Source organism: Marmota marmota, unplaced genomic scaffold (assembly GCF_001458135.2).
Source record: "Marmota marmota marmota unplaced genomic scaffold, marMar, whole genome shotgun sequence".
NCBI lineage: Eukaryota > Metazoa > Chordata > Mammalia > Rodentia > Sciuridae > Marmota > Marmota marmota.
Genome location: NW_025999949.1, coordinates 3,358,483 through 3,372,363, shown reverse-complemented (window position 1 = coordinate 3,372,363; position 13,881 = coordinate 3,358,483). Strand labels below are relative to the sequence as shown.

The 13,881-nt window shown below is 41.0% G+C and overlaps 1 protein-coding gene across 4 annotated transcripts in view; it reads right to left on the bottom strand.

Moving 5' to 3' along the window:
* Grhl2 (grainyhead like transcription factor 2) overlaps positions 1-13,881 on the bottom strand; it is a 144,730-nt gene that overhangs the window by 45,849 nt on the left and 85,000 nt on the right. For all 4 annotated transcript variants that reach the window (XM_015486346.2, XM_048801931.1, XM_048801932.1 and 1 more), the window contains exon 8: positions 12,106-12,200. In XM_015486346.2, coding sequence (XP_015341832.1) covers positions 12,106-12,200 — 95 coding nt within the window. The remainder of the gene's footprint in view (positions 1-12,105; positions 12,201-13,881) is intronic.

The window sequence follows — 13,881 nt, the reverse complement described above, 5'->3', positions numbered from 1 at the left end:
ATTATCAAAATCTCAGTTACTTTTCACTCTACAATTCTAATAGCACATTGAATAGAAAAATGAATTAAATCGGGTGTATTCAAGTGGATAATAGATACAATTTTATTTTTGTCATGGGCTCAAAGATTGATTCAGATACATTATTTCTGAATTGTACCAAGACCTTTCCTAAAAAGTGGCAGTCTCATGACACTGGACATTTTTTAATAAAATCATTTGTTACATATGATTGCCTATTCTCATTTTGTAGTTCCTACTCAGAAAGATGAGGATAAATCAATAAATCTCAGCTGTGCACTGTGGGTAGAAAGATTTATTAAAATAAATACGAATCAATGAGCTTTAGAATTCATACATTAACTTGATTATTAACTCCCGAGATTTTCTGAGGGCTTTCCATTAAAATAAGTGGTTCTACCTTTGATTGATTTGGAAAGCAATTTGAGATTTAAAAAAAAAAAAAATCACAACACCCATGATTTTATGTAATGTGTTTATTTGCCTCTTTAATCAATTACATTTTGGGGCTGGGGATGTGGCTCAAGCGGTAGCGTGCTCGCCTGGCATGCGCGGGTCGCTGGGTTCGATCCTCAGCACCACATAAAAATAAAATAAAGATGTTGTGTCCACCAAAAACTAAAAAATAAATATTAAAAAATTCTCTCTCTCTTTAAAAAAATTGCATTTTTAAAAGTCTTTATGAGTTAAAGACTTAAAAAGATCCTTATTTGTTAATGACTGGAATTCTAAAGAGACTTTTTCCAAGAGATTGCTATGCATTGACCTCCAAATTACAGGTACACATCAAGAAATAATAATTTTAACATAATTTTTAAAATTATTTAACATTCCCCTTCCACAAACTATATGCACATATGTGTACAATTGCCAGTTTTTCTACTACCCTGTTCGTTTGTTGGTTCTTTGTATTATGAAAGACCTTGTAGATAATTTTCTTAAATTTCATCATTTTTTCCCTATTTTGATAAGATCACTCTTGAATGAAAATGCTCAATTGAGGCAGACAATAGACTAAATGACTAAACATGGACTTATTAAAATGTGGAAATGTCCTTCTGGGGCACTGATTCATTTATTTCAGGCAGGAATTCGTCACACAGTTATTAAGTGTCTTTGCTGGCACACTGGCATTTTGTGGCAAGGTGGAGACAGAATGACAGGACAGACTGCCTGCTCTCAGGGGACTTGCTATTCAGTTGAAAATCTAAAATTTCCTAGATCTCTTGAAACTTCCAGTTACACAACACTTTTAGGAAATGATTAATCTATTTCTTTATTTTATCTTTTTTTCTGAAAATATATTTCATTGTCTTCTCCTGCAAATCTGAGCACACACACAGATGCACACCTGATGTACTTAAATATTCTACCATGATTTCATAATGCCAGTACTCAGGTTTTTGTGTCCAGAGCATGCCAAGTGTGTTCCGTTACAGAGCCTCTGACATCTGCTGTTCCTCTGCCTCCTCTGCTGTCCCTGTAGATCACCACACTGCCAGTTCCTTCTCATTCACATTTCAGTCCAATGGCAACTCTTCAGAAAGAGTGACACCCCACACGAGTAGCCTCTCTCCTCCTCCCAACACCCTCAGTCCATGACCAGTGGTGTACTCTATCAAATTTTTCTTTCCTGTTTTCTTTATAACACTTAGCATTATTTGAATTTATGTTGTGCATTTTTTTTGGCATTTATTATCTGTTTGCTCCATGAAGCTAACTCTAATGCACCAGGCTCACAGTAGTTAACCAATAAATATTTATTTATGAATTAAGGGAACATAAATTATTTTTCTAAATGTGAATTCCCCCTTTATCTATGCTCTTGTTTTCCTAAGTAATACCTCCTGAGAGCTGAGACTGATATGAGTAGCTGAAGTTGTCAAGATAATACAGTTAAGTGCTCTGATCAGATTTCTCTGGAAATGTTATCTACCTACCTACCGACTTACCTATGTAACTAGTTACCTACAAACGTAAGTTGAGCATCAACTACGTAGTTGGCATGACTATGATTATCTATCTAAGCATCCGTCCATCCATCCTATGGAAGATGCTGTATGTGGATGCCATGTGAAATAAAGAATGTCCCTATGGCAAGGTCCTGCCCTTAAGGAAAAGAGCACTGTTCACACACTGTTCTAGTCACCGAGGTGGAATGTATATAATTAGCTATTAAGTCAGATGATCCAGACTACACTTGCTGTAAGGACTTAAAAGAGAATAAGGCAGCCAGGGAAGATTTCCTGCAGGAGTCTTGAGATAGAAGACATACAGAAGGGAGGAAAGTACATGCTGACTCTGAAAATAGCAAAGAAAGCAGACAATGGGTAAGCAGGGTTTTTATTTGGGAGGATAAAAAAGAGCCTGGAAGGCAGAACAGGAGGGGACTATATAGGGATTGTACTGCAATCAAACAACATACTGCTGAGCCTAAGTGTCTATCACTGAGGCCAAGTACAGCAGACAGCTGCAGCCACAGCCCCCAACATCTATGTTATAGGCAAGCCCCCAAAGTTTCCAACTCAGCAGGCCTGGGTGGGAGACCCTAGTTTTCGCATTTCTAACAACTTACTAAGTTGCTGCTGATGCTGCTTGTTGAGAACCAAACTCTGAAAACCCCCACGCTGAAGCATTTGACTTCCTCACCCGTCTCATCTTCCTCCTCTTTTCTCTTTTCTTCTTTCCCTCTACTCTCTTTACTCACCATCTTTCCTTCTCTGGTTCGTTTTCTTCTATTCCTCTAAATGCAGGATATCTGAAGCCCAGATTGTGACCCTCTTTTGCCCATCCTCCAATTCTCTCCACCAGTCTCATCCTTTCTCATTTGTCCTGACTTCTATCAACCCCTCTGAACAAGCAAGTCTAACTTCTCTCCTGAGCTCCACAATCCCCTGCTCTTCATTGTTTCTAGCCTCTGCATCTTTGGCCACCCCATTCTCCCACCAGGCATGTTCCTTCTTCCAACTTCCAATGATTCAATTCTACCTGACCCCTAAGACACAGCTTTCATGATGCAGCCTTCCTCATGTCTTTCCTAATTCCACAGAAAGGGAACCTCTGGATGTGCTGAAGTATAGAAGTGATGAAATTGGAGGGGGCAGGGGAAAGCAAATATGGCAAAATACTAACAATGAGTTGATCTAGATGTAGGGTGTTGATACATTTATCATATATTTTTCAAATAAAAAGTAGACCAAAAAATTTAAGATAAATTGAACTTATGTCTCTAGAACTCTTCTAGTATTTTCCCTCCATCAGTTGTTGTCCCTTTCTACCTCACATTACAGTTATTTACATCCATGTCTCAGTTCTGGGTCTAGCCCTAACATGGCTTGAGAGCAGGGGCTCTACCGGGCCTACTTGTCCACAAATTTCCCCTCTTCTGGGTTAGTGCCTCATGGACAAGTGGGCATGCTGCTTCCAAGGAATGTCTGTACCTTGTCAGAGTTAGTTAATGGAAGAGATAACACTGCTAGATTTTCCCAGTATCAAAAAAGCATGGTGGGAAGAGCACATGCTTCAGAACCGGAGAGCCCAGGGTTGGAATTCCACCTCTATTATACATTAGCTGCACTATGTTAGGAAAGGTAGCTAAGCTGTCTGAACTTTAAATTCCTCATTAGTTAAATGAAAAATCCTACCTACTTAAAAGCATGAATATTGCATAACGTATATAAAGTGCCTGGCAGAATGCCTGGTGTATAGTAATTACCGAACAAATATTAGTCATTGTGCACACAAGCACACACCATCATTTTATGAAACCCAAGTCTATAGTCTAATTTTCTGCACAATACAGCAGTTCATACCTGTTAGTTACAGAGCCCTGAGTAGAATTCAGGCCAGAAACCATGGATACTCCACATTCTAACAAAAGATCAAATCATTAATATCTTCAGTGAGATGCCTTCCAAAGATTATTCCTTTTATAAATGAATTAACTCCAGCTTTATAGTTTTTCCTGCCATCCATTACCATATAAAACTGGAACAAAGGCCTGGCTTTGTTTAAGTTCAATACCAAAGACTCCAGCAAATGTTTACCTTTCCCTTTTAAAGTTTCCTTCACCCACACCACGCCCCAGCAAACACATAAAACTGCCATTTGCCCAGCTCTGCAGTGTGTAACTCAATATTTCAGGACTCCTCCCAGGAGCTTCCCCCAACCCTATCTTTACTTTTGAAAACCACAGAATATGACCTATAATATTATTTAACCTTCCATAAGGCGACCTATTAAAAATCAGGCCAACTTAGGCAATAATTTTTTTTGATTGTTAGTATCTATGAACCCTATTTCATCCTGGACTGTCTTGTAAGCAGAAATAGAACTTTCCAGGCAAAGGCATCATGTTTTGAGAGGGTTAAGCAAGGTCATGAAGCAATGGGTCCCTCAGGAGTATGGTCTCCTTTGGGCAATCCCTGGGTTTTCTTTTTGTAGGCTAAATATCCATATTCATACAACTTCTCTTCTCCCCTGGTGTCCTGACACAAAGTTCAACAGAGAAAGAATATTGTCCATTTCAGAGCATCCTTTTGGAGACATGATTCATCAAAATATCACAAATATTCAAAAGTATTCTGATTGGCATTTAGTGGGGACACAATAAAAATTAATTAAATGTTTTAGACAAAAAAAAAAAGGCTGAAAAAAAGACCCAGAAAAAAAAGTAGGAAGGAAGATAAATAGCAAATTTGGAACAACATAATAGATTCACCATGATAGTGAATTTCAAGCCAGCCTTTTGATTAGCATGATCTTATTTTTCTCTGAGATTGAATTATTTGCAATGTACAAGAAGATTAGAATGCACATATTTTCTTCAATTTACCACCTTTTCATAGGCTATGATCATAGTCCTGCTATTTCTATCATCCTGTCTCTAAGCTAGTAAAATGGGGATAATAAGTCGAGGGAAACTATTTTTCCTGCCAATAGCAGCTCATGGAGCAAAAACTAAGGCTACCTTGCTGACCACCAGCTGCACTTTGAGAAGATGGCACTGGGAAGAGAAAGGGTCAACTCATACAGCGAAAAAAGAAAGACACCTGACTTCCAATGGAAAGAGTAAGTCACCCTGTACAACAGCTCCAGTTATGTCTCCCAATAAGAAGTAAGGCAGCTGCTGTCACTGTGTAGTCACCATGAGTTAGGCCGCACCAAATGCATGCTTAAGTCTAGGGCAGCTGCAGAGTAATGCAAGGGTTCTAAATCAATTTCACTGTCTTCCTTAAGGATAGGAGGACTTTTTAAAAATTTTTTTTATTTGTTCTTTTTAGTTATACATGTCAGTAGAATGAATTTTGACATATCATATATACATGGAGTATAACTTTCCATTCTTATGGTTGTACATGATATAGAGTTATACTGGTTGTGTAGTTATATATGAACATAGGAAAGTTATGTCTGATTCATTCTACTGTCTTTCCCATTAGGATGGGAGAATTTTCTACCCTCAGTCTTCACTTGTATTTTCCTTCTCAGTCAGCCAACTCATCTTAGCATTCATGTTTCCATTCCTCAGTCTCAGTTCTTAAATTCCATTGTTTTGATATTAAAGCAAAATCAGACACTAGGTAATAATTAAGAAACTCTTAAGGGAAATGGGGCCCAGAGGAAACATCAACATGCCCACCCCAACTCCCACCTTGCATTTTCCTAAAGCTTCAAAAACTACACATAAATTTCTTTTGCAAATCCAATTCATTTAAAGCATCCCATAGGACCCAAAGTTAGAAGAATCTATCTACAAAATGAGTATTGGCTTACATGTGATATTCACTTCCAATTCACTAGTTGGGTTAGTGTGAGTATTTGTTTATTGAATTTCTTAAATCACAAAGCACATAGAGCTGATAGTCAGTGGGTGTCTTCTGCAACCTTATCCTCTCTGACAAAATACTCTTTCTTGCTTCAGATTTTTAAATGCTATGCTTCTTGCCAGGTTTTGCAAAAAATGAATAAGAAAAATAAGAAACAGTCTCCACTATTCACAACAGAAAAAATATATGGAGGAAATGGCGAATAAATGTGCAAAGATAGGAAGAAGAATCACTGGTACATCTCAGAGTCACAATACTAGAACTGATCTTTAGTTAATGCAGAGTGAGGGAATAATTATGCAAGGGAATTCCATAGTTTGAGGCCAATTAACACACACACACACACACACACACATATTCACTCACCTGAAGAGGGCAAGGCTTCTTTAGTCCTCACTCCCATGTCCATTCTGGTCAATGACATGTATGATATGAACAGGGAAAGTATCAGGGCAACAAAAGACACAGATAGGAAGAATTCTGGGTGTTTGAATAGTTGGACCAGCAAACTATCTTTACTGGGCCTGGGGTAGCAAGGTATGAGCACAGGGCAGGTAGTAAAAGCAGGGTGACCTGATTGAACTGCTTTGTTCATGGAAGTGACACTGACCGTTTATTTTCTTTCTTTTTGGACACAAAGAATTTGTAACCTAAAGATTTGTTGGAGGAGGAAAATCATAGCAAGATTTGGTCTAAAGACAAAAAAAAAAACCAGATTCCCTTCTGTTGGGATGGTTACAACATGGGCTCTGGATTTAAAGGGATCCACCTTTACTTCTGCCTAATCTTGTAGTGTCTGGGATATCAAAGGTCCTTATAGAAAGGAATCAGAATCTGAGATGAAAGGACTATTACATATGACATCTCTTAACCTCTCTGATCCTCATCCAACCCCAACCAAGTCTCAGTCTGCCCAACCCCAATATTGCCACAAAAATTTGTTAATAGAGATGAAAATATATGCCTTATTTATGTCTTTGGCCCTCTATAGAATGACAATAACTTCTTGTCTGAAAAGTCCTCTCCTAGCTTCCAAATACAGAAAGAATGTTCTTCAATGATCTAACTAAGGGAAGGGCAGGACAAGCCAATCTCCCAGCAGCTCAATAGGAAGGGGGAAAGGAAAGCATGGTGGACCTCATCCCATAGGAGGTCACATAGGATACTAGAGAGCAGAAAAGAGTGACCCACAGAAACAATTTCTTATTATCAAATCATATGACAGGTTTCTCATAAAGGCACAGGTATAGCAAAAAGACTTGGTAGTGGGTTTGCCTTCTTGATTATGGTAGAGAGGGAGGAGAAAGATTTTCACTGAATTAAGACCATTCCAGAATGGTTGGATGCAGAACAATTAGAAGAAAAAGAGTAATAGAAAGGAGCTTCCTTCACCCTAAGGAATTTATAAATGATGGGAAGGCCAAAGCATAGAAATGGGGGAAATTAGCATAGTGCCCTCGTGAAAAGACACGAAAAAGGAAACTCAGCTCTCAAATGTCAGTACAAGGCACTAAGTAGCACCTTAATGCTCATGTCTTTCTCCTGTGTCCCACAAGAGAGGTTGTGACAGCACACTGGGTTGGGTAATCTCGAAATCATTGTGACCAGAGAAAACAGCATTGGATGAAAATGGAGGCCTGGTTTCAAGACTCTCCTTAGAAACCTGGGAGAAAGGGAAGCCCGTGGTCTGGGTTGGCAGCACTCCTGCTCTGGAGATGACATCACTGCTGGAGAAAGGCCGTGCTCACTCCTGGCACTCTGAGCTCACTGCTCACCAATAACTCAGTGGAGTCTTGCATGGGAATCCCTCATTGTGGGGATTAGTGACTATCAAAACTAGTTTCAGGTACTTGTGTTTGACTAAGGGGAGAAAGTAAAATTAAAACATCCTTGTAAATGGGAGTCACATGACAGAAGGTAGTACACAAGTCCTGCCATTAGAATCACATGGAAGGGCTCTCCTCCCTGCTTCCCGCCACTTTAGAGCTGAGCAAACTGAAGTGGGGAAACGGGAGGTCAAATGCCAGCTACTCCAGTGTCAGGACTAGACTCAGGGCGCCTGAACCCCATTTCAGATACTCTTTCCATTGCATCGCCCTGCACCCATCTCCTGCCAGTTTCCAGGCTATTAAGTGTGGACACTCAGAGCCACACCCACCTAGATAGCAGTGACACTTTTCACCTTACCTAGACTTCCGGACAGCACAGACCCCAAGGGAGAAGTGAGGCCTGTGGGAGAGTAAGTTGGCTGCTTGTGTCATCCTGCAGAAAGACACTGTGGCACAACCAGCAAAACCGGTTCTGGGTGGAAAAACCCTGCAACAGCAGTTCCACCAGAATCAGGCTGCAGTTGACACCCTGGAAGTCTGGGAGTAATCCCCAAACCTCAGTGTGACTAATACTTTTAACACCTTCCCTGGGCAGATACTGTTCGTATAATTAAATTAACCTGAATGATTAGCATCTCATGTCCCCTCCTTTCCTGTCTGCTAGAGGAGACAGAAATAACTTGTAAGTCAGCCACAGAAGAAACAAGCAGAGTGTGCCCTGGAAAACTCTATGATCCTTATCTCCAGGTCTTGATTAAATGTATGTAGCAAGAGTATCAGATATTGGAATTTTTTTTTTTTTCTAAATAGAGGCACCAAAATGTGAATATCCAAGGAAAAGCTATCCTTCAGCATGATCACCTTGGAAAAAGGCACAGTTTTCTCATATGATGCTGCTATTTCTGGAAGCACATGTGTAGCATCTCTTCTGACACTTCCTGCTTCAAATTGGTTTACAAAACCTTGTGCAAAGAAAAACAATGACAACAATAAAACTCGGATCTCCTCCAGCTTGTGGCTGGGTCTTCACATGCGGATCCATCTTACTTCTGGGGTTTCTTTAAACACCTTCAGAGGTCAATATTTACGACTTTGGAAGGGCCTTTAAAGAAAACTTTTGGTAGGCATTCAAAGGATGTTGCAGCATCTCCCTCCAACCATGGTGACACGAGTGTGCCTCGGCCTGCTGCCACTCACTGTGGTGCACTAAGGACTGGCAAGGGAACCAGGGAATGCTGGTGGTGCGCCTCACCCCTTTCTCTGAGCCACAGGCTAAACCAAGCCCCCCCACCCTTGGTGTGTCACTACCTTCCCCAACACTGAAAGCCAGCAAAGATCCAAGCTGTGAATGTGTTGTTTGGGGGTGACATGATAGAGTATAAAACTCAAATGTCCAACAGGGCCATGCATGGAAAATTCTAGAAAAAAGAAGGCTAAGAAAAGCAATAAAGAACAGCCAATACCAATGAGTGCCATGAAGGTTACTCTCCTTGCAAATACTCTGGCCAGAATCTTTAATTACCAAAATAGTCTAGGAATCTGGATTTAAATTTTTTTCTTTATTATTAAATGTGGACAAAAAAGTTAAAATTTGAAATATAAGTACATAAATGTATAATATACCCACATTTGTTCTGTGGTCCACACAAGGCAGAAATCGCAGGTTTGTGTCCTTTGACCACACAAGCCAAAAGCATCATGTGACACTGAATGTGATCCTGATCCTGAAACCTAAAGATTTCTGGGTGGATGTCATCAATAGGAATTTGAAATAAAATATAACTTCTTCTGAAAAGAAGTCTACAATATGGAAATTACAAATCATTCCACTGTGAGATGACACTTTGTATTTTTTCTTGGTACTGCAGATTGAACCCAGGAGTGCTCTATCACTGGCTCCATTCCCCAGCCCTTTTTATTTTTTGAGACAGGGTCTCCTCAATTTGTCCAGGCTGGCCTCACATTTATGATACTCCTGCCTCACGCAGTCTCCTGAGTAGCTGATATTACAGCACGTGCCACTGTGCCTAGGTGACACCGTTTGCTGGCTTTGTTCAAAAACCTTTTTTTGAACCACCATCCTATTTTTTTTCCAGCTTGTTCATTATAAAATCAATAATATCTTAAAGAAGTGCCCTAGGCTCTGCAGCCTCTCTCATAAAGTAGATTTAACTATCACAGCTTTCTTTAAAGGCCCTTCCATAGTTTGGAGAAAACCAACGGGAACTATTTTTTATTACTTATTGATTAACCCAGACCCAATACAATCACAACCACCAAACAATAGTCACTTAAAATAGACATTAAAGAAATAAAACAAATTTTGCTACAGTGAGCATTATAAAATATCCTTCAACGTCATTTATCAAAGCATATGTGAACTTAAACTTGACCATCTGGAACAACACACATAGGCACACCAACATGCACATGTATATTTGTGTACACATGTGTAAACACACATTTAGACAAGAAAGAGCTCCTGCACATGGCCAATGAGTGGTATGGAGTGAACTGGACTGAAAGGTCAACTTGGGCCCAAATCAACTATCTCACTGGTCTACCTTAGAGCTGTCCCTTCCAAATTAGGCATTTTCTTTAAAAGGTCCCTACCGACACATAACACTTAACACATTCACCTCTAGCACTGCTTATCACAGATTGCATGATCATGAAAATTACAGTGATGATTAGAGCTCCTACTTATAGCTTGCTCTAACACTGATAAATACTTGCAGTGACATGATCACATTGTCTCCCCAGTGACCCTGAGATGGCCCTGCTTCCCTGGCTCACACCGTCAGACGGTGTGGTTCCCTTGCCTCCCTCCCCAGAGCACTGGATCACCATGCATTGTATCCTCAGCATGATGCTTGGTATAACAGAGACATTTGGAAATGTCTATTTTGTTTCGAATTCAGGAATGGAGGCCCAGAGAATTTCGATTGACTTGCTAAGGATTCTAGTCCCTTCTGGAGATGTGCCATCACAAAGACTGCCCCAGGTTGTCCAGTCCCATCATCCAGCTTCCAAGAGAATGGGCACAAAGAGAAAGGGCAGGCATTGTTGCAGTGAGTAGGGGTTGGACAGGAGCCAGGGAGGGTGCAGACAGACCTGCACAAGGCCAGAGGTGGAGTTCTTGGGACTGGGAGGGGCAGGAAAAATGGTGCTCAGGCAGCCAAGGATGTTAGTGCAGTGCAGAGAGCACACGGGAACCTCCAGTGCAGGGGCCACGGGCCTCACATACCCACTCTCCCTGCACTTCAGGGTGGCACCTGATCTTGTCCGTGCAAGGTCTGCTTCCTTCCCTGGGAGGCCCTGATCCCCTGGAAGATTCTCAAGGCTATGCTGATATTCTGTCACTATGTGCCCATTTGGGCCACCTTTCTTGAGCCTAAAGCCAATTTCAACTACATTGTTTTCCTCATGAGTGACATGGGACACTGAGCAATTCATCTTCCTCTAGAAGTCATGCTGCAAACTCCCAGCCAGTTTCCTTTCTCATCCAGCCTGCCCCTGCCCGAGGACAATACGGCATTGACAGGAGTTGTTGACATTGACCTTCTCGTGAGTTTGAAGACAAAGTCTTCTAACGCTCACCTGGGTGGTACAGAATTGAAGCAGAAAACACGCTTAGATTTCATCCGGAACCTTCCCTTAAGTACAAAATAAGGATAAAGGATCAGAAGCTAAGACACTCAGAGAGGAGTGGGCTTGGCAGAACTGTTTGGAGCTCTCCTAAAATCAGAGACTTGGGGCTTGAAAGCAAACTTCCATATGTTTGCTTTCTTGTCCACAATAGGCAATGGTGGGCATCTGTCCTTGGTGTACCTCTGGCTGCCAAGGTGTTACCCTTGTGCTTCTTAACCACACTGGTCCCCAGAGGAACAGACAAAGGTCAAACAGCCAGCAAAAGAAGTGGTTCAAATTCACGGTGGGGGCGTTACCCAGTCGTGAAGCTCACAGCCCTGCCATCCTGCTTCTGCCCCTCCCTTTCCCAGCCAAAGACATTAGCTCTGGGCTCTGCCTTGCCTTGGGAGGCTGCATGGAAAAGCCTGAGATGGGGTTTGAGGGTTCTGCAGTGCAGGGAGGAGAGGTTTTCTGGACTATCTTCCTTGGCTCCGAGTTCTCAGATGGAGCGTGTGGCCTGAAGGACCTGAGAGGGATGTCAGCTTGACTCATCACCACCTATGACAGAGCAGAGACAAACCCCCTCACCTCCCCTCACCCCAAAATCAGCACTGAGCAGTATATAACTGAAAATGTGTGACCTTGGAGAAAAAGACAATAGGTTTATTTCCTTTTTTTCTGGCTCAAGTTAATAGGAAGCTACCTGTACAGCATTTAGAAAAAGAATCTTCTGCTGAGGGCTGGCGTGTGAATTGAAAAGCATGAACCAATGAACCAACCAACACTAAGAATTCACTCACCTTTGCCTCTTCGTTCACATCCCAGGTAAAGGAAACAGCATTATAGGCGATCTCTTCAATGTTGCCAATCGTATTGAAGCTCTCTTTGTAATCAGCTGTAAGAGTGAAAAAGAAAAAGTTTTCAAAAGAGTAAAAATTACTTGGTGGTATGTGTTTTCCAATGGGGAAATTTAAAGTTTGTCAATTTGTCTGGCCATCTCTATGGCAACAGTTAAGGATAGGTGCTTACTGGTATTCTTTGGTTAATATTTACCCATGTAAATAAGAACATAAGCATGCTTCTCTATTAAAAGAGAAAATCTAAGTGAAGCAATGCCCTTATCTGATTTATCAGTTTGATTTTTTACTAGGTTTAAATTATTTAGGTGTTTTTCTCTCCTGATTCTGCCTGTATTCTTTCCTACCACTTAAATTTGCTAGAAATGCCAGAGTATTCCATAGAAATATTTTTTAAAACAGAATATTCTGTATATCAGTTAGGTACTGTCACTTATGTTAGCAAAGAAATTGCAGAAAAGTTGAATGTTCAAAACTTGTTTTTTGTTTGTTTGTTTTTGATACACAGGATCAAACCCAGGGCCTCATACATGCTAAGCACAAAGACTACAACTGAGCTGCATCCCCAGTCCAAGGGAAAACACCTTCCAGGCTCAGGTATAGAGAGTTGAGTTTCTAATACCCAGTTCACAATCAACGGCTGACCATTCAAGGCTTTCTCTTACTGTATTTCTTAACTTATATAAAGAAAGAAATCTCTTTACTTATGTAGAGAAATCATCCTGCCGAGTGCAGTGGCACATGCCTGTAAATCCCAGTGGCTCGGGAGGCTGAGGCAGGAGGATTGCGAGTTCAAAACTAGCCTCAGCAGCTAAGTGAGGCACTCAGCAACTCAGTGAGACTCTGTCTCTAAATAAACTACCAAAAAGGGGTGAAATGTGGCTCAGTGGTGTCCCTGAGTTCAATTCCTGGTTCCAAAAAAAAAAGAAGAAGAAGAAATCATCCCCATTAACCTCCCCTATAAATACAAAAGCTATCAAAGTGCTTGATACGCATTCTTATGAAACATGTTAGGTTGACTTGCTTGTATATGTAACTTAATTGTTGATAAGTTGTGTTATGCTATGGCTAAGGCTGCCAGGTTTGGCAAATATTTCGGACATACTTATCCTAAAAAAAACCCTGGCTGCTTTTATCAAAACACAAATTTAACCAGGCACCCTGTATCTTAGGTCACAACTCTCACTTTGGACCTCTTCAGAACCAACCACATTGCAAGACTATTTCTAACTGTGGCTGCAAAGAACAATATGGCAACCATCAGCACGGTTTATTTATCCCCTCTCTCCAGAGATGCACCCTTCACTAGTCTCTGCTCTCGTAGACAACACTGCAATGGAAGTCCTTATTCCTGGAAACTGAATTGATAGTTAACTTCAAAAAAACCCACCAACTGTGCTCTCCAGAATGACCTTCCAGACTCTCTCCAAAATAGGTTGGCCAATCTAACCTCAAAATTCTCTTTCCCTTTTTTTAGCTAATCTGATGGGTGTAGAGTGGAATCCCCTTGATGTTATATTTGAATTTCTTTTTATGGGTCCAGGCAGGTCCTCACATACAGGCTAGTCAACTGAGTGTCTCCTTGTGTAAACTGCTCACTCCTGTTATTTGGCCGTATTCCTAATCACCTCCCCTAGAAAAACTACATAGATTTACTCCTTCCTTCCTTCCCTCCCTCCCTCCATCCCTCCCTCCCTTCCTCCTTTCTCCTTCCTTCCT